This window comes from Salmo salar, chromosome 15 (assembly GCF_965601325.2).
Source record: "Salmo salar chromosome 15, fSalSal1, whole genome shotgun sequence".
In the NCBI taxonomy this organism is placed as follows: Eukaryota; Metazoa; Chordata; class Actinopteri; order Salmoniformes; family Salmonidae; genus Salmo; species Salmo salar.
In genome coordinates, this window is record NC_138305.1 from 59,392,022 (window position 1) to 59,413,560 (window position 21,539).

A 21,539-nucleotide genomic window follows, 5' to 3' on the forward strand; every position below is an offset into this window, starting at 1 on the left:
GCTATGCCTTCCCAGTCTCCTGGCCCTGCTCAGTGGGCACCTAGCGATCGATTCCCCTTGTTGTTTGTCCCTTGAGCTGTTTGAGTTATTACACTCTCTCCCTAGCCCAAGATATACACACAGATAGACCAAAGCTCTCCCCTCTTTCTCTCTCCCTTCCCCCCTCATCCCGACTTTTTAATGGATGTGTGAATGACAATCTCTCCATCTCTTCCCTTTTTTCCCCTCTGTCTCTCCCTCTCACCTCTCTCCTCTCTTCCTCTCCCCCTCTCCTCTCTGTCCTCTCTTTCTCTCACCCTCTCCTCTCTCTCCCCTCTCCTTTCCCCACCTTTTCACTCTCTCCTCTCTCTCTCTGCAGAGAAACAGCTAACAGCAGGGAACTGTCTAGGTGTGCTGGGCATGGCTGAGGCTATGCGATGTACAGAGCTCCACAACATGGCCAAAGCCTTTGCACTCCAGAACTTCCCTGAGGTAGGTGGATTTACTGAATGAACAAATCGATGGATGGGTGAGTGGGTGGATGGATAAATGCATTAATGAATACATGCATGAATACATGCATACATGCATGAATGAATTTATAAGATGTTCATAAAAAAGACCATACCACCTACCAAACATGATAAAAACTGGATTTTTATCCCAATCAAGTTTCAACCCTTTGTGCTCTAGGCAGCAGGTCAGGAGGAGATTCTGAATGTGTCTAAGGAGGACCTGGTGGCCTACCTGTCTAATGACAGCCTCAATACCAAGACTGAGGAACTGGTCTACGAGACTGCAATCAATTGGATCAAACGAGACCCCACCTCCAGAGTACAGGTAAGGCAGGGAGGGTAGAGAGGTAGGAGGGAGTGGTTCAAATCAAATTGTATTTCTCACATGCGCTGAATACAACAGGTATTCAGCTTGAAATGCTTGAAATGCATACTTACGAGACCTTTCCCAATATGCAGAGTTAAAAAGTAAATAAAAATTGAAAATAGTAACACAATAAATACCAACAGCGAGGCTATGTACAAGGAGTACCGGTACCGGGTCAATGTGCAGGGGTACATGTTGGTAGGTGTAAAAGTGACTGGGCAATCAGGATAGATAATAAACAGAGTAGCAGCAGTGTATGTGATGATTGTGAACGTTTGTGGTGGTAAATAGATGGCTACGAATAATATAGATGTGAACTCTCTTGGAAGATAGTGTGGTCTACAGCTTATCATGAGGTATTCTACCCCAGGCGAGGACATAAGACTGTAAAAACACCAGCAAATCAGCTCTCAGTGATTTTAATTTGGAAATCTGTTCCAAAGTATTCCCACACATAAGGGAGAGATTTGTGATCGTATACAAATGTAAGCAAGGTTTGAAATGATTGTTTTATCTGTTGTGGCTACTTGTGGTCAATTTGCAGTCTATCGGTCCGCGGCTGAATCTAGTTGATGATCCGTGGTCTATGACTTGAGTGGCTGGGGTCTTTTTTTCTTGGCCTTCCTCTGACACCGCCTGATATAGAGGTTCTGGATGGCAGGGAGCTCGGCCCCAGTTATGTACTGGGCTGTCCGCACCACCATCTGTAGCGCCTTGCGGTCGGATGCCAATCAGTTGCCATACCAAGCGAAAATGCAGCCAGTAAATATGCTCTCAGTGGTGCAGCTTTAGAACTTTTTGAGGATCTGAGGGCCCATGCCAAATCTTTTCAGTCTCCTGAGGGGAAAGAGGCGTTGTCGTGCCATCTTCACGACTGTTGGTGTGTGTGGACACCGAGGAACTTGAAGCTCTTGATCCACTCCACTACAGCCCCGTCGATGTGGACGGGGGGGGGGGGGTGGGGTGCTCGGAGCTCCATTTCCTGTAGTCCAGTCCAGTCCAGTAATCAGTTCCCTTGTCTTGCTGACGTTGAGGGAGAGGTTGTTGTCCTGGCACCACACTGCCAGGTCTCTGACCTCTTCCCTATAGGCTGTCTCATCATCGTCTGTGATCAGGCCTACCACCGTTGTCATCAGCAAACTTAATGATGATGTTGGAGTCGTGCACGGCCAAGCAGTTGTGTGTGACCAGGGAGTACAGGAAGGTACTAAGTACGCACCTCTGAGGGGCCCCGTGTTGAGGGTCAATGTGGCAGATGTGTTGTTACCCTCAGCCCCCTGGGGGCGGCCCGCCAGGAAGTCCAGGATCCAGTTGCTGAGGGAGGCGTTTAGTCCCAGGGTCCTGAGCTTAGTGATGAGCTTGGAGGGCACTATGGTGTTGAATGCTGAGCTGTAGTCAATGAACAGCATTCTCACATACTGTCACGCCTGCTCCCGCTCCCCCTCTCTGGCGCTCGAGGGCGCCATGCGGCCCATCATTACGCACACCTGTCACCATTGTTACGCGCTTTATGGGACTCACCTGGACTCCATCACTTATTGATTGCCTCCCCTATGAATGTCAATTCCTCAGTTTCATCCCTGTCAGCATTAATGTTGTTTGCGTTCCCCCTGTCCAGATGCTGTCTTTGTTTTGTTTGATGTTGGTTATTTATTAAATATTCACTAAATATGTACTTGCTTCTCGTCTCCCAGCGTTGGTCCTCACAGAATGCTGACACCACAATATTGGAAGCATCAGAGAGTTTTTTGTTGATGTCGGGTCCAGGTGCCGCTGCTGAAGGAACCGGGGGTGCCTCAGCTGGCTCGTCAGGCTCCCATTGCTTAGCTGGCTCAAGAGGTTTTCTTGCCTCGGTTGGCTCGGCAGGCTCACATCCCACGTCATACCTCGGCCGGCTCGTCGGGCTCCCACATCATACTTCGGCCAGCTCGTCGGGCTCCCACGTCATACCTCGGCCGGCTCTTCAGGCTCCCCCGTCATACCTCGGCCGGCTCGTCGGGCTCCCACGCCTCGGCCGGCTCGTCGGGCTCCCACGCCTCGGCCGGCTCGTCGGGCTCCCTCGGCTGGTTCGTCGAGCTCCCACGCCTCGGCCGGCCTGTCAAGCTCGCCCCAGGTTGGATGCCGGGTGGCACCCCTAGAGGGCGGGGTACTGTCACGCCTGCTTCCACTCCCCCTCTCTGGCGCTCGAGGGCTTCAGGTGGCCCATCATTACGCACACCTGTCAACATCATTACGCGTATCAGCGCTTCATTGGACTCACCTGGACTCCATCACTTATTCATTGCCTCCCCTTATTCATTGCCTGCCCATTGCCTGTATTCCTCAGTTTCATCCCCGTGTCAGCATTAATGTCATTTTTGTTCCCCTTTTCCAGGCGCTGTCCTTGTCTTGTTTCATGTCGGTTTTTTATTAAATATTAACTTCCTGTACTTGCTTCTCGTCTCCCAGCGTCGGTCCTCGCACATACATGTTCCTCTTATCCAGGTGGGAGAGGGCAGTGTGGAGTGAAATTGAGACTGTCATCTGTGGATCTGTTGTGGCGGTATGTGAATTGGAGTGGGTCTAGGGTAGTCACCTCATACTACTTGAGAGTATGGCTAGACAGTACACTGTCCTTCTCTCAGCACATATCAAATCTGAAGGCTAACATGCTAACCAAACCGGTCGCGTGCATGTTGATTTTGTACTCCCACACCAGATACGATCAGGACACGCAGGTTGAAATATCAAAACAAACTCTGAACCAATTATATTAATTTGGGGACAGGTCGAAAAGCATTAAACATTTATGGTAATTTAGCTAGCTAGCTTGCTGTGGCAGTGCTAATTTGTCCTGGGATATAAACATTGGGTTGTTATTTTGCCTGAAATGCACAAGGTCCTCTACTCCGACAATTAATCCACAGATAAAACGGTAAACCAAATTTCTTTCTCGTCATCCCTTTCCTTTCTCAGGCTCCTTTTTTACTTCTTTGAACTTTATATGGCGGTTGGCAACCAACTTTACGGTGCATTACTATAACCAACTGTAGTGTGGATGTCAGTTCATCTTTCAATCACCCACGTAGGTATATGCTCCTAAACACCAATGAGGAGATGGCACGTGGGTATATGCTCCTAAAAACCAATGAGGTGATGGAAGAGGCTGGACTTGCAGACTATTGAGTGTCACAAATAGAACCTATTTCTATTTTAGCGCCTGGCCACGCAGATGCTTGCTGAGGTGCGCAATGATTGAATAGCATGTATGCGACACGAGCAGTGTGGTCAGCATGTAAGGTTAAATCTGGACTTGGTTTCCTCAATCGTCATCGCTCCTCTTTCACCCCAACTGCCAAACTCACCCTGATTCAGATGACCATCCTACCCATGCTAGATTACGGAGATGTAATTTGTGACTCACCACCTGGATTCGGTCTTATATAGCAACATTTGAAATTGTGTTTTTTACATTGGATAAAATTAGAGACTCAGAACTACAAAATGGCATATCATACTGCATAGTTAAGGAACAATGGGAAAGTAATTATGCTTTGAAAGTTGACAAACTTGTAAACTCACTTTTGAGAAAATGGCCTTTGAATGTTTTGGTATCTAGTGAAGAGTTCCTCTTTGTCTACACCCATTCAGCATCGTTCACCCCTTCTTAAGCTTTATCCCCACCCATATTGTTTCGCCCTCTGAGCGTTCAGAGGGCACACTTGACGCTCTGGCCGATGATTTGTTTACCTCTGGATAACATGAAAACAGCCTAACCAGCTCTGCTGGCAACAATTTCATTATGCTTCTTTGCAGACGTTTACTGACACTGGCCATATTCAGCGCGTGATGTACACTTTAGCTTAAGACATGTAGCTAATTAGCTAGGTAAACAATGAACCTAGCTAGGTAAACAACGTGTAAAATCACGTCACATAACTTAGCTAACGTTCAATAGTAGCTAGCTAATATTTGGCTCTAACTAGCAAAGCAAACAGCTCTGGGATAAGAATAATAACGTCAGCTAGAGAGCCAGCCAGCTAATGTTAGCTAGCTCGCTAACAGTACACTTTAGCTTGAAATGAAACCACGATGCAGCTCCACTACATGATACATTTAAAGGCAATGAAAATGCTCGATGCACTTAATAATTAAGCCGGTGACTGATGTGGTAAACTCCTCAATGCCATTGGATGAATCCCGGAACATATTCCAGTCTGTGCTAGCGAAACAGTCCTGTAGCTTAGCATCTGCTTCATTGAACCACTTTCGTATTGAGCGCCTCACTGGTACTTCCCGTTTGAGTTTTTGCTTGTAAGCAGGAATTAGGAGGATGAAGTTATGATCAGATTTGCCAAAGGGAGGGTGGGGAAGAGCTTTGTATGCATTTGTGTCTGGTCTGGAGTTTTGTCGCCTCTGGTTGCACAGGTGACATGCTGGTAAGAATTTGGTTAAATGATTTCAGTTTCACTGCATTGAAATCACCAGCTACTAGGAGTGCTGCCTCTGGATGATCCTTTTCTTGTTTTCTGAAGCCCTCTACAGCTTGTTTGAGTGTGGTCTTAAAGCCAGCATCGGATTGTGATGGTAAATAGACAGCTAGAAAAAATATAGATGAAAACTATTTTGGTAAGTAGTGTGGTCTGCAGCTCATCATTACGTATTCTAACTAAAACCGATACACTTCCTTAACATTAGAAATCACCAGCTGTTGTTAACAAAGAGACACACCCCTAACCTTACCCGACGCTGCCGTACGGTCTTGACGATGAATAGAAAAACCAGCTAGCTGTATATGATCCATGTCCTTGTTCAGCCATGACTCTGAGAAACAGGATATTCAAGTTTTTCAGGGCCCGTCGATAGGATAGTCTCAAGCGAAGCTCATCCTGTTTCTTCTCCAATGACTGTACATTCGCCAAAAGAACGGAGGTTAGGGGCTGTTTATTTGCATGCCAACGTAGTTTCATTAGTATGCCTGCCCCTTCTGCGTAAAATGGCACTCTTGTCGCTAAAAGGTAAAAGCAGTGGTCGAATTTGTACTAGTCCATTTTCAACATGTTCATTCAGTGTTTATGGGTACTCGACCGTAGTGTACTGTATGGCCTGGTTTGTTGTGGGAGTGCCATATAGCCCCACTGTGATCTAACCTGGTTAATCAGGACTTAATACTGTTCTGACAACATCATCATCTGTTTACAGTATCATCACTCAGATTTGGGTTGCAGAGTTAGTATTGGATCCATAAAGGTTTGTATCCTGCAGTGAGCTCCTCTCCAATCCATGTCCTCTTCTTCCACATTCATGGAGGTTGGTTAGTCGATGTGATGTATTGACCCTGAGACGTATCAACCACCAGTCTTATTTGTTGAAGTGTGACCAGTGTCGGGGAAGATACTCTGAAAATATAGTTTACCAAGATACCAATTACTTTATACTGGAAGAAGTTAAGCTACACTAAAGTTACCCTTAAGAAATTCAGTATATATTGTACTTAAGTAAAGTTACCTTGAAAAAGAAGTTCACTACGTCCAAACTACTTAGTGAAAAAATACAAATTGCAAAAACAGATCACTCTGTAGTCATATGTTAACATAAGTGTAATGTATCCTATTAAACCCAAAAATGGTGTTTCAAAGCTTAGGCAGGTCTGAAGGCGAAAAAGAAAGGAACTGAATAAAACATTTAAAAGTGGTGTGCCGTACACCACTGCATGGCAAAGAACGTTATTAACTACTGAAAACACTACCAAGATTTGAATTGAGTTCAACTACCACCAAGCTACTGCAAAATGTAGTTTAATTACAAGTTAAATTACATGTTGTTCACTACTCCCTAACACTGAGTGTGACCTAGTGGACACAAGCCTGGTTGCCGTCTCTGCTGAGCTAGTCTTCTTAGCTAACATTCCACTCCTTGAGTGGTGAGGAGTTTTGGCAAATGACAGGAGAGGGATGGAGTGGAATGTTAGTCTGGGTAGCAGTCTTCTTAGCTAAGTGGACAATGCATATCTCAGGGATATGACATCATCTGATAGCATTTTCATTGCCTTTCAAGACAGACCAAAACCCCAGTTCAATCAACTGCTGATAAAGGGAAGCTTCCTGCACAGTGGGTTCACTAAGAATGTTCACACTGTATCACAGGTATTGACTGTAAATCTAACCTACCAAAAGCAAGCTGATTCCCTCTCACGGATATTGTCTTCATTGGACATGATCTGTACCCAAGTTTCTTTTATATAAAAGCTTACAGTGGGGGAAAAAAGTATTTGATCCCCTGCTGATTTTGTTCGTTTGCCCACTTACAAAGAAATGAAGAGTCTATAATTTTAATGGTAGGTTTATATGAACAGTGAGAGACAGAATAACAACAAAAAAATCCAGAAAAACGCATGTCAAAAATGTTATAAAATGATTAGCATTTTAATGAGGGAAATAAGTATTTGACCCCTTTGCAAAACATGACTTAGTACTTGGTGGCAAAACCCTTGTTGGCAATCACAGAGGTCAGACGTTTCTTGTAGTTTACCACCAGGTTTGCACACATCTCAGGAGGGATTTTGTCCTACTCCTCTTTGCAGATCTTCTCCAAGTCATTAAGGTTTCGAGGCTGACGTTTGGCAACTCGAACCTTCAGCTCCCTCCACAGATTTTCTATGGAATTAAGGTCTGGAGACTGGCTAGGCCACTCCAGGACCTTAATGTGCTTCTTCTTGAGCCACTCCTTTGTTGCCTTGGCCATGTGTTTTGGGTCATTGTCATGCTGGAATACCCATCCACGACCCATTTTCAATGCCCTGGCTGAGGGAAGGAGGTTCCACCCAAGATTTGACGGTACATGGCCCTGTCAAATGATGCGGTGAAGTTGTCCTGTCCCCTTAGCAGAAAAACACCCCCAAAGCATAATGTTTCCACCTCCATGTTTGACGGTGGAGATGGTGTTCTTGGCAGAATTCCTCCTCTAAACACGGCGAGTTGAGTTGATGCCAAAGAGCTCCATTTTGGTCTCATCTGACCACAACACTTTCACCCAGTTGTCCTCTGAATCATTCAGATGTTCATTGGCAAACTTCAGACGGGCATGTATATGTATTCTTGAGCAGGGGGACCTTGCGGGCGTTGCAGGATTTCAGTCCTTCACGGCGTAGTGTGTTACCAATTGTTTTCTTGGTGACTATGGTCCCAGCTGCCTTGAGATCATTGACAAGATCCTCCCGTGTGGTTCTGGGCTGATTGCTCACCGTTCTCATGATCATTGCAACTCCACGAGGTGAGATCTTGCATGGAGCCCCAGGCCGAGGGAGATTGACAGTTCTTTTGTGTTTCTTCCATTTGCGAATAATCGCACCAACTGTTGTCACCTTCTCACCAAGCTGCTTGGCGATGGTCTTGTTGCCCATTCCAGCCTTGTGTAGGTCTACAATCTTGTCCCTGACATCCTTGGAGAGCTCTTTGGTCTTGGTCATGGTGGAGAGTTTGGAATCTGATTGATTGATTGCTTCTTTGGACAGGTGTCTTTTATACAGGTAACAAGCTGCGGTTAGGAGCACTCCCTTTAAGAGTGTGCTCCTAATCTCAGCTCGTTACCTGTATAAAAGACACCTGGGAGCCAGACATCTTTCTGATTGAGAGGGGGTCAAATACTTATTTCCCTCATTAAAATGCAAATCAATTTATAACATTTTTCACATGCGTTTTTCGGGATATTTTTGTTGTTATTCTGTCTCTCACTGTTCAAATAAACCTACCATTAAAATTATAGACTGATCATTTCTTTGTCAGTGGGCAAACGTACAAAATCAGCAGGGGATTAAATACTTTTTTCCCCCACTGTAAGTCCGAGTCTGCCTCATTTTTCAGGTGCAGGGCAGAGAATTTAGGTACAGGTTGAGCGAGAAGAGGACTGTGAGACCTGCAGCAGTGTTTTAATGTGTCTAGAGGAGGTAGTGTGGTTATACATATAGCTAAAGGGACTTCAAATGGACTAGAGGATGATGGTAAGACTTTCCTGGGGACATACACAACTGTGTGTTTCTGTCTCTACACAGCACTAGCTTTCAACTTATTGTGACCTTTTCTGAGCTCTTGTCAAATATATGAGGGATTCTGGTGTAGAAAAAAACGTATTCGGGGATGTGATCAGCACAACAATGAAACTAGGACGTACTGTAGGGGGGATGGTTTGGTGTGGGTTTGGGGCAGTTTCACACACACAAGGACCTCTGCTCTCCTGAGGATCAAAGTCAGTCAGTCAAGGCTTTGACCAGTCCACTTCCGCTCAGGTCAGCATTCATCTCACAGCCTATTGGACAGGAGAGAACAGCGAATCAGAGCATGGCAAGGGAACGAGGGGAAAGTGAAACGGACAGACATTTCACCTGCCGTCCACTCCTGTTCCTCCTTTCCTCCCTCTTCTCGGTCTCCTTGTTGCTAAGTCAGAGATAAGACTAATACCTTATAACAGTCAGCGGTTTCTCAAATGGAGGGTCAGGACCCAATGGTGAGTTGCTGCTCATTCCCATTTGCGGCTGATTCCTTTTGGGTCACAGCTTTAGACTTGGGTCTCTGGGTTTTGTTTACTCACAATAACACCTTCCCGAAGGTGACATTTAGAGAGAGAGAGAGGGAGAAGGATAGCGAGACAGTGAGAGGAGAGGGGCCCCTGTGTCTCTGTGTTCAGTAGGAATCAGATATTCAGTGGCGCTCTCTCTGCTGTGTGCCATGACATTATAGGAGTGGAGCTGTGATGGAGCTCAGGGCCAGTCTCAAATCTCTGGGCCATGTGTGACAGACACACTAAAACTACTGCTGCTAGAGAGAGGAGGGGAGAGGAGTGAAGGAGGGGAGGGGAGAGGAGTGAAGGAGAGGAGTTAAGGAGGGGAGAGAAGAGTGAAGGGGAGGAGAGGTTAGGGAGTAAAGGAGAGGGGTTGAGAGGGCGTGAAGGAGGAGCGATAGGTTCTTTCCACAAGAGAAACTGACCCCAGCATTTGAGTTGACACGCTCTGCTCACCACAAGCTAATTTTCACCTTTCCTCTCTCCCTCCCTCCCTCCACACCTCCCCACGTCCCTCTCTCCTGCCATTTGGAAAAAGAGTGCAGTGGAAATTGCTCCCCTGGAACCTGTGATATTTTTTAATGACACGTCAGGGCCAATTGTCACAGGGCTGACACTCTCTCTGAGAGGAGGGAGAAAAACACCAAACGCTGGGGGCTGTATGTATGTGTGTGTGTGCACACACTGCACTGGCATGTTGACGGGGGCTGAGTAAATAATATGCAATTTTCCTTCTGGAGTGAGGAAACAGAAACAGGTGGCTGGACATCGCTGAGAGCCAGAGATGGATAGAGAGTGTTTGAGCATTAATAATGGGTTTGTGTAAGACTCACACGAGAGCGAGAACAAGACAGAGAGCGAGAGAACAAGACAGACGGCGAGACGGACGGAGGGACAGGCGGAGGGACAGGCGGAGGGACGAGCGGAAGCGACGGACAGAGAGGCGGAAGCGACGGACAGAGAGGCGGAAGCGACGGACAGAGAGGCGGAAGCGACGGACAGAGAGGCGGAAGCGACGGGCACAGAGAGGCGGAAGCGACGGGCACAGAGAGACCCGGACACACAGAGAGACCCGGACACACAGAGAGACCCGGACACACAGAGAGACCCGGACACACAGAGAGACCCGGACACACAGGAGAGACCGGAGACACAGGAGAGACCGGAGACACAGGAGAGACCGGAGACACAGGAGAGACCGGAGACACAGGAGAGACCGGAGAGACCGGCACAGAGAGACCGGAGAGACCGAAGAGACGGGCACAGAGAGACTGGCACAGAGAGACCGGAGAGACCGAAGAGACGGGCACAGAGAGACTGGCACAGAGAGACCGGAGAGACCGAAGAGACGGGCACGGAGAGACCGGAGAGACGGGCACGGAGAGACCGGAGAGACGGGCACGGAGAGACCGGAGAGACCGGCACAGAGAGACCGGAGAGACCGAAGAGACGGGCACGGAGAGACCGGATAGACGGGCACGGAGAGACCGGATAGACGGGCACAGAGAGACCGGAGAGACGGGCACGGAGAGACCGGAGAGACGGGCACGGAGAGACCGGAGAGACGGGCACGGAGAGACCGGAATGTGACATTTAATGGTGGATTTGGTAGATTTAAAGAGCCAGTCATTCACTACACTCTGGGAAAAGAGTTCACACATCAAAAAAATAACAACGTGCATCTGACGTTTGCCATTGCGGAACCCACCAAGTTTTTTTTAAATGAACGGAGGGAAAGTTATTACATGTTATATTAATAGTGTTAGAGTATATTTCTCTTAGTGAAGGTCTTTAAAATGTGTTTTCAGCAGGTATAGAGAAGAACCAAAAAGATGAATTATCCCAATCTGTTTCCTAAGACATTGCATGTTATATAAACGTTGGAGCACGAAAGACTGTCCTTCACCACAAAATAAGTGTAGACAGACTCTTTCCTTGCGGTTTAGCAACCGTCTGTAGTGCGTGTTCACCAAACATACATTGTGCTTTAACAAAGAACTCTCCTTACAAAGCCAGATCAACACAGAACACACCCGGAAGGCCTCTGTCTACATGGATTAACAGGAAAAAGGCTGATTTGGGAGGGGTGAGCTAGCTAGCGTGTTATTGAGTGAAGTCATGCTGAAACTGCCCCTCAGAGCAAAATAGCTGTGTGTGTGTGTGTGTGTGTGTGTGTGTGTGTGTGTGTGTGTGTGTGTGTGTGTGTGTGTGTGTGTGTGTGTGTGTGTGTGTGTGTGTGTGTGTGTGTGTGTGTGTGTGTGTGTGTGTGTGTGTGTGTGTGTGTGTACCTACCTGTAGATAGCCGTGGTCGTGTCCTCGGCGTCTCAACTTCTGAGCACAGCAGCCTGCTTCTTCCATATCCTCAATCCCGCCACCTCTCCTCATCCCTAAATCACACACACACACACACCTGAGGGAGAACACAACACACACACACACCATTGCGTGAGCCTAGCCCTATTAAGGTTTGTTGGTCCAGGTGAATGAGTTTGTTAGCGCTCTGAGGCTAAGCATGGCTACGCGCTCTAGTAAACTCCAACCCCACAGCCGACACACAGTCTACACCACAGGAGGTTGGTAGCACCTTAATTGGGGGAGGATGGGCTCGTGGTAAAGGCTGGAGTGGAATTTGTGAAATGGTATCACATTCTTCAAACCTATGGTTTGCAGGTTTTTGATGCCATTCCATTCTCTCTGTTCCGGCCGTTATGAGCCGTCTTCCCCTCAGCAACCTCCGTCGGTTTACACACACGTACTTTGAACTCGCAGTCTGTCTTTTGTTCATCCCTCTCTTCTTTCGGTTCTTTCTTTAGGGGGATTGCTGTATTTGTGAGTGTGTGTGTGTCAGTCACATTATACGGTCCTTTTTTCACTGAGAGCTGTTTGGTCTTTTTAGTGACAGACAGTGAATAAATATGAGCATGCAGGTATCATTTGTATATAAAAACTGCATGGTGCCACACACACACACAGTTGTAAGTTGTAAATGGGCTGCGTTTCAGCGTGAGGCAGGGATAATCTATCTAGTATTGTGTCTAAGATCTGTCAGACTACAGGTGAGATCTAGCCAGGAGGACGACACACACACACACACACACACACACACACACACACACACACACACACACACACACACACACACACACACACACACACACACACACACACACACACACACACACACACACACACACACACACACACACACACACACACAAATTAATAATGTCCACCCTGTGTTTCCCTCCCTACTACTCTCAGTGGGGACTGACTGAGTGTGTGTGTGCGTGTGATATACATATATTCTTTAGATACAGAATATTATATTGTTCAGATGTATGTGGGTATGGAACGCATTGGCGTGTGGCTTTCCACATTTAATGAGTGCCTCTGCTCGTGTGAGCGAGCAAGTGAGCGAGCGAGCAAGCGAGCGAGCGAGAGACCCTTCTTGTTCACAGCTGTTCTATAGTCACACAGCGCTGCTGTGAGTCACTTAGATGATTGAATACACCTCTGTCACACATCACTCTGCACTTAGACACTGTACTCAGCCTGCACTTAGACAGAGAGAGACAGTCAAACACAGAAACTATGTCAGGCTTGACCCAGGATGGAGGGCGGTAGGGATGATCTATAAGCGGTATTAATACACAATATAAATATAATACGCCTTGTGTGGCTTTAAATGTGAAGCTAGAAGTATGATACTCATTTGCATATCGATATATTCATGAGAGAGAGAGAGAGAGAGAGAGGCAGCGAGAGATGGAGAGACGTGTTTGTTTGATCAAGTAAAGAGTATACTGTGTGTTTTGTGTTTGTGCGGGAGAGAGACCCATAGTCCCGTCTCTATACTGTGTTAACTGCGGGCACACAAACCAAATGTCAACAACACACTCTCCTCTCTTTCCCTTCTCCTCCTCCTCTCCTCTCCTGTGTACTCCTCTTTCTCTTCTTCTCCTCTCCTCCTCTTCTCCTTTCCTCATCCTCCTCTCCTACTTACTCCTCTATTCTTCTCCTCTCTTTCTCTTCTTCTCTTCTCCTCTCCTCTTCTCCTTTCCTCCTCTCCTACATACTCCTCTTTCTCTTCTCCTCTCCTCCTCTTCTCCTTTCCTCATCCTCCTCTCCATCTTACTCCTCTATTCTTTCCCGTCTTCTCCTCTCCTCTTTCCCTTCCTCTCCTCTCTGGTAAGATCAGTTGAAGACAATAGAGCCAGATGTCAGAGAGATGCTAAGGCAGGCTGTACGATCCTTCCAGAGTGGTCATAACGCTGAGCTAGAGGTCAATGGCTCAAATTCTTTGTACTGCGGTGTCTACGGACATTGTCGTCTCGGGTTGTTTACAACGTTTAGCTCTGACAGAGACAAGAGTCCCATGGGGGTTCTGGACGTCTCTCACACACACGCATGCACACACACACACACACATTGCACACTCTAGTCACTACTACAACCTATGTCAGAGCAGACCACCTGTCTCCACCACCAAATGCACACACAAAAGTATACACACACACACATACACACACACACGTGTTCTGACTTAGAGCCAGCTGTAGAGATCTCTGTCAACCTCTCTTTCTCTCTCTCTCTCTCTCTCTCTCTCCAACCTTACCCTGACACAGCTGATCCCAAAGTTTACTGCAAATGTTCTTCCTTCCTTCAAATGAGATATTTTCTTTCCCCCATTCCTTTAGATATTACATGATTTGCACAGTAAAGACGGTTTATAATGAGTCGTGTGTGTTTATATTTGCCACTGTGGTGTTGTCTGAGACAGACATGAAAGTGGTTGTCTGTGGCATCACAGTCTGTGTGATTTACTCTCATTTCTGGGTTTGTTTTTTTGTTGCTAATCTAACGCTTCTTTGAGGCTTCCAGGAATTCTTCATCTTTACTGCTGTAGACTAATTTGTGTAGTCTACACATAGTAAATTGTCATGTCTTTCTCTATCTCCTTCCCTCTGCTTTATACGCCATTCCCCTTTCTCTTGCTCCTGGCCCATCTCCCTCCCTCCCTACACCCTCCTCTCCTCTCCTCCTCCCTTCCCCTCCCTCTACCTTTGCCCCCTCTTTCTCCCGCAGCATGTATCAGAGTTATTAGCAGTGGTGCGTCTTCCCTTCATCCACCCGTCCTACCTGCTGAACGTTGTGGACAACGAGGAGTTAATAAAGACGTCGGAGGCGTGTCGAGACCTGGTCAACGAGGCCAAGAGGTATCACATGTTACCTCACGCCAGACAGGAGATGCAGACACCTAGGACACGACCACGGCTATCTGCAGGTAGGTGTACACCAGGGATGGGCAACTGACGGGCTCCTCGGATCAGTAGTTCCACTTTTTTAATAATATATATTTCTTAGTTAGAATAGTAGAATACACAGCTGCAATTTTGAAATTTGTTTTTGCATCAGCAGTTTTTCTATTATGTCAGTCACTGATAGTCACTCAATTAGCCCATGTCAGCTATTTTATTTTAAATTAGTCTAGCAGCCAGCTATCTAAACTTAGTAATCATGGTCGAATTACCGGCTGAGGGGCCCCCATTTTGATTTTGTTCGTCTCACTCAAATATCATATTAAAAACTTTAAACATTTCTCTTCACCCTATGGCAAGATTTTTTGAATTGCAGGAAATTAGCTGTAAAACAGCACATTTTCCTCTCCGCCCCATGGCAAAATGAGTAGAATTGCATGAAATGAGTTATAAAATTGCTAAATATTCTCTCCGCCCCATGGCAAAATGTGTAGAATTGCAGCCAACTTGCTTTAAATCTGCAACTCTCTCTCTCTTTGATACATGAGCCTTAGGCTATAGCCTGAACCTATTCCTTTTTCTTTTGTTAGACACTCCTTCACTATCTTGTGTCTAGCTGATTAAAAAAACGTAGCCTATATTCCCTTCTGTATCTCCTTTTGATAGGCTATGCATATAGGCTACGCTTTCATCATTTTATGCATGGCTTTCTCCGGATCAGACAACGGATGTAACGGAGTTCCATCTCAAAAAGTTGTTTGAATAGCCTAAAAACGTAAAGGTAGCCAGGGGACTAATAATGAGAGAGAACAAGCAATATCAATTGCCTGTAAAAAAGAAATAAATGTTATGACAAGTTTAATCAAAGCTTATTTAGAAAGAAATGATCCATACAGGCTGGGAAAATCCCTCCATACGAGGTTGAAATTAAACCAAATGGCCAATAACCTATCATAAAGATTAGATGACTGGCTTTTAAGACAAGTTAAAGTTGAACAGTAGCTTTTTCCCAAAAATATTCTAGCCTAAGGTGTTGTCCTGAAGTTGTCGCTTTCAATAAGCAGAGGCTACTCTCAATCACAGCTTTATGAGAGATAGAACAAACAATACTCTTTGTTTTCTATTATTTTATGAGGCAAATAAAGCAATTATCCAGATCTGGAAAGGGGAGACAGTTTCTGTCCACTCCATTAAGTATAACCTAACTGTCCACTCCATTAAGTATAACCTAACTGTCCACTCCATTAAGTATAACCTAACTGTCCACTCCATTAAGTATAACCTAACTGTCCACTCCATTAAGTATAACCTAACTGTCCACTCCATTAAGTATAACCTAACTGTCCACTCCATTAAGTATAACCTAACTGTCCACTCCATTAAGTATAACCTAACTGTCCACTCCATTAAGTATAACCTAACTGTTCACTCCATTAAGTATAACCTAACTGTCCACTCCATTAAGTATAACCTAACTGTCCACTCCATTAAGTATAACCTAACTGTCCACTCCATTAAGTATAACCTAACTGTCCACTCCATTAAGTATAACCTAACTGTCCACTCCATTAAGTATAACCTAACTGTTCACTCCATTAAGTATAACCTAACTCACTATGTACGGTAAGACCGTTCATCATCAGATTGTTACTGCTTCATCATGTGCGCGCCACACTTACACACACACACACTCAAACGCATTCCCTGCTGAAGCTCCCCCACCAGAAAGAAATATTAGAAAAGATTTGCCTGCACTTAGCCTCTGCCCAGGCTTTCAACAACATATTTTGTCATGATTCATCCAGGTGTAGTATTCAATTTCGTGCTGTAGCCCAACGGTCGTTTTAGGTGAGTTTTTAATTTTGTTTTGGTTGGCCAGTAGGGGGCAATGCCATCGTATATCGCAATGTTTTATGGGTACATAATCAAGAGAGGACAAAGGTTGACATTGCCTAACCCTAACCCACACACATGGTCACACATGGGCTTTCACATGCATGCCAGGATATGCAATGTAGAAGGCACAATGAAGCAATGACAGAAATGCATATTTGGGGCAGGAGAAGAAAGAGATAACAAAAGTATGCCATTTACATCCGATGAAATACTTTGGATCGCATGAATAAACAATATTGGTGTCCAAAACCATCAGTAGTTTTCCAGTAATGTCAAAATGAAACAAAAGAAGAGTTTGCGTTGTGTGTGAGCCAAGCACAGACCCTGCTATTATGAAAGCTTTGGATGGCCAACCATAACAGTGTCCCTGGGATGTCTGGGCTGAGGCACTCCGGGTGCTTTTACAGTAGGCCCAATACATCTCCAAGTGCCTCCTGAACACCAGCTGCTTTCAGAACAGTCCAGGCATTTACAGTCACTTATTCCTATTATTATTCTGTAACAAGAAGTTCACTTCCAACCAGCCATTCACTCTCCAACCGTTCAGGCTGTCCAATTCAGTTTGTTTACATCATTAAAGCAGATATTTATGGGAATAAGTAGCCCTGGACAGACAGTTCTTTTGTTCGTTAGATTTTCCTGCCACTCGGCCAAGTCTTTTTCTGGTACCCCCCCTCAATAAAAAGCTGTCTAATTAGTGTGTGTGTACGAAATTTATTAGAGCTTAGCACAAACATAACACATTTTCTGCTTGGTAGGATTAAGGTAATTGCTAAACAAATGTCACTTTATGGTGTGGACAGTTTACGAACCTGGCTTCCCTGTTCTGCTCAAGGTGCGCGTGCGCACACACACTCTCTCATTGGTAAACAAGCAATGGTGGTATTTGAATAGTTTGTGTTTAATTGTTTTATTGCAGAGGGGGGTAGTGGTTTTAGGGAAGTAAGGCTCTCGAAAAGACATTCCAAAAAAAATACTTTTATATAATTCATTATGATATCAAGGTTTATTTTCAGTCTCTCTCTCATCTGAGGTCAAACCTCTCTATTCAGGGTTGTAGTCAGGCTTGGCCCCTGGTTAGTGTGTGACTGATTGAGTGTGGTGTTAGTCTGGCCATCTGGTCCTCTTGTTGACTGGCTCTGAGATGCACAGCGGGGCTGAGTCAGAGGGACACGGAGGCTGGGAGAGGCTGCTCATAGAGAAAGTTCAGTTAATCCTAATGGTGACCAGCAGTGACCTGTGTCAGGAGGAGGGAGGGAGAGAGGGAGGATGAGATAGTGGATGGGAGAGAAAGAGAAATTGAGGTGTGTGTGTGTGTGTGTGTGTGTGTGTGTGTGTGTGTGTGTGTGTGTGTGTGTGTGTGTGTGTGTGTGTGTGTGTGTGTGTGTGTGTGTGTGTGTGTGTGTGTGTGTGTGTGTGTGTGAGAGAGAGCCTGAAAGCTGGGGCACCACCTGAGCTTGGAAGATAAGTCTCTCAAGCGGAGAGAAAAAAAAGGGAAACGGCGTGATGTCATCCGTGAAACACTGCTTTCCCAGTGCACTCAATCTGTGTTTGTGTGTGTCCGTACGTAGACCTATCTCCCTGCCAGCCAACTCTGGTGTCACAGCAGGAGACACAGTTCACCAGAACACCATACTCTCCCATATCCTCCTCCTCTACTCCCCCTCTGTTACTTCTCATCCTCTACCTCTTCAACATCCTCTTCCATCTCCTTCTCTCTCTCCTCCTCCTGTCCCTCTCTTGTCCACGTCAGGCCACATCACTATCCTATCACGGTGACGATTTCTCTCCACCTGCTATAGACAGCAAGATTTCACAGGTTGACTTGAGTATTCAAAAGTTGTCCGGGAGTGGGGGTTAAGTTTGGGCATTAATTCCGACTAGTTAAAGCCAGACTCAGTAAGTCAAATTCAGCTACGTCAGTTTGTTTATTAATGTATTTTGTCGGGCTGACATATCTACTTTTTTGTAAACAATCCCATGCAAGCTGTCATAACGTGCTAGGCTGCCTGAGAGTTCTCAAGCGGCCGCTGGGCCAGCCACCCTTTGATCCATTTCAGCCAGTATTAAGCATGTAGGCTACTGTATTATAAAAAATAAAAAAAATGTTCAAGCCAAGTCAGCTATGAACGTTAACAGTAGTAAAATGTCATTCTAATTTACATAGCTAGACAACAATACTGTGGTGCAACGATAGCGCCGATAACTGCAGTGCAAACACTGTCAACCCTGAGCAACTAGCTAGCCTATGTTGAATTATAAATTAAATTTGCCTGAAAAAGGTTGCAATAGTAAACACAACATCCAAGAGGAAAATAATTATCCAGCTAACAACTCCATAAAGTTTGCAAGTAAGGGCACAGACATTTATTTGGCTGTATAGTACCGGTACGCACATTTAGCAATGCGTGTGTGGATCTACCAGCCGTTTGCTAGCCAGCTAAATTTGCTAGCTAGCTAATTCAGATCTATTGCCAATTATTTGCATTTCTGATGCCTTTCTTTCCCCTAATGTGTAAACAACAAAAAAACAAACATGGCATCAGATCTTTTTACTTCCGATTTATACCACCTCCATATGGCTGGGTTTCGACATGCAGCTCAATTCTTATCGTTTTTCTACTCATTGGTCTTTTGACCAATCAGATCAGATCTTTTCACATCAGATCTTTTTCACAACTGATCTGATTGGTCAAAAGCAGCCAGGTCATCCGTGATATAAATCAGTATTCGACGTCCGTCCATGTATGAGGACGTCGGGAGATGGTGTGAAAACCCGGCCACTGTTACCTTGAAGTAGGTTTGGGTTTTGCTTGGGCATTATGGACGGGGAGCATCCGCCTCTGGTGCAAAAGGTTGCATGTTCGAATCCAGCGATAAACAGTCGTTTTTGAGATTTTGAGCATAGCCCAAACCTTAACCGTTATCTTAACCATTCAGAGTTAATACCTAATGCCTGAACTTAACCATAACCTTACATTCAGAGTTAATGCCTAAACTTAACCTTAAAAATGTTGAAATTTGACGTTTGGAACAACTTAAAAATGGATGAACGTCTAATTCTGATGTGAGAGCTAGTTGGTCGAAAGACCAACTAATGAAATAAATATCAAAATTGGGCTCCTTGTCTAAACGCAGCCCAAGTGGATCTCAATCCCGACCCTCCATATGCGGCCTCTGTCTGGATGCTCAGATCTTTTCTTTTTTTATTGCTCTGTTCTGCCCTTACCATGACAACCACCCCAAAATTGTAATCAACACTGACAGGAAATGAGCACGGTATCTGTGTGCTACTTCAGAGGCTACATCAGTGTGAATGCACTAATCTGATATGGGTCACATGTAAAACTGAGTGTGGACGGTCAGGAAAAAGTGATTTGATATTGAAAGAAAAACAGATTTGGGTTCTTAGGGTGGTTGTGTAAACACAGCCTAAAACTCATAATGAACCATTCACACATCACTCCGGTAACTCTCCTAGCTACTAATTGGCTAATTAGAGACAATATACTGTATGCAAAGTGATTATCTGTCATTAGGTATTCTGAGGAACTCAGGGATTACATTGTGAATTTGCGAAGTTTACACCCATAGATGAACGATGCCTTCGGAATGTTTTCAGACCCCTTGAATTTTTCCACATTTTGTTACGTTAGCGTTATTCTAAATTTGATTAAATCTTTTTTTTCACTTTGTCATTATGGGGTATGGTGTGTAGATTGCTGAGGATGTTTTTATTTTTTATTTAATCCATTTTAGAATAAGGCTGTATTGTAACAAAATGTGGAAAAAGCCAAGGGGTCTGAGTACTTTCCGAAGGCACTGCATTTAGTCTTATTTTCTGATCCCTCTGTCTCCTGCATGTTAATAAGGATCTGTTACTGAGACGAGACGTAAACCACAGTCAGTTTTTTGACATCAATGAACAGTAGTGCTGAGCGATTAGTGCTTTTTGAGGTTGATTCGGTTTTGGTTCGGACACACGAACACGTCAAACCCCTTCCTCACAGCAGCTATGCTCAGCGCAGCCAGCCCGAGAAAGGAAAATCTAGAGCAAGGCCAAACCGTTAACTTAGCTCAGCCAAGTGTTACTAGCACTCAGACAAATGAGCTGTAATGACTGCGGGACGTGTACCCCCACTCTATACACACACACACACACACACACACACACACATACACATACATACATACATACATACATACATACATACATACATACATACATACATACATACATACATACATACATACATACATACATACATACATATTTGGGTGCTTGGGCCCAGCTATATACACATACTTTAATATATACCGGCTAAAGCAGGGGGACGGTCTGAAATGAGATTCTCATCTCTGTGACCATTTGCACTTTCTGTATACTAATATAAAATTCACGAGCCACAAGCCCAGAATCTACAAAATAAATGATTAAACCACACACAGATACTGTACACAGCACCAGCGAGAGAGGAGAGCTAACAAACCGCATTGCAGCAGGTCTGAACTGGTCAAGCGCTGACTTTTATCATGGTTTAGACTCGCATACAGTAGCTCCAGTCATAAGTATGCAGTCAAATGCTGTGTTTGGTTGGAGAGGCCAGCGGCTGCTTTGAACTGTGGTAGACAGGTAAGCAATCAACTTTCAAAGAAGAATCTGTAGTCAAATACAGTCATCTTCAAATGCAATGAAATGAATCGGTGAATATAACCCACGGATGTCCAACCCTCCGCCTGGAGAGCTATTGGGTCTGCAGGCTTTTGCTCCAGCCCTGCTCTAACACACCTGATTCAGTTCATCAGCTGCTCTACAGGGCTTTGGTGTTAGAGCAGGGCTGGAGCAAAAGCCTGCAGACCCAGTAGCTGTCCAGGAGGACGGTAACCTGAAGCATTAATAGTCATGGTGTAAAAATACACTTAGTAAAGTGAGTGGCCTGCAGGCCTAGGGTAGTGAAGATATTGGGAAGACTATATAAAGATGTTAAA

At 45.2% G+C, this 21,539-nt stretch overlaps 1 protein-coding gene across 1 annotated transcript in view; it reads left to right on the forward strand.

The window, feature by feature from the left end:
• LOC106571749 (kelch-like protein 29) overlaps window positions 1–21,539 on the forward strand; it is a 327,789-nt gene that overhangs the window by 247,107 nt on the left and 59,143 nt on the right. The window contains exons 8-10 of the mRNA XM_014145167.3: window positions 359–471; window positions 673–819; window positions 14,482–14,680. Of these exons, the coding sequence (XP_014000642.3) occupies window positions 359–471; window positions 673–819; window positions 14,482–14,680 (459 nt within the window). The remainder of the gene's footprint in view (window positions 1–358; window positions 472–672; window positions 820–14,481; window positions 14,681–21,539) is intronic.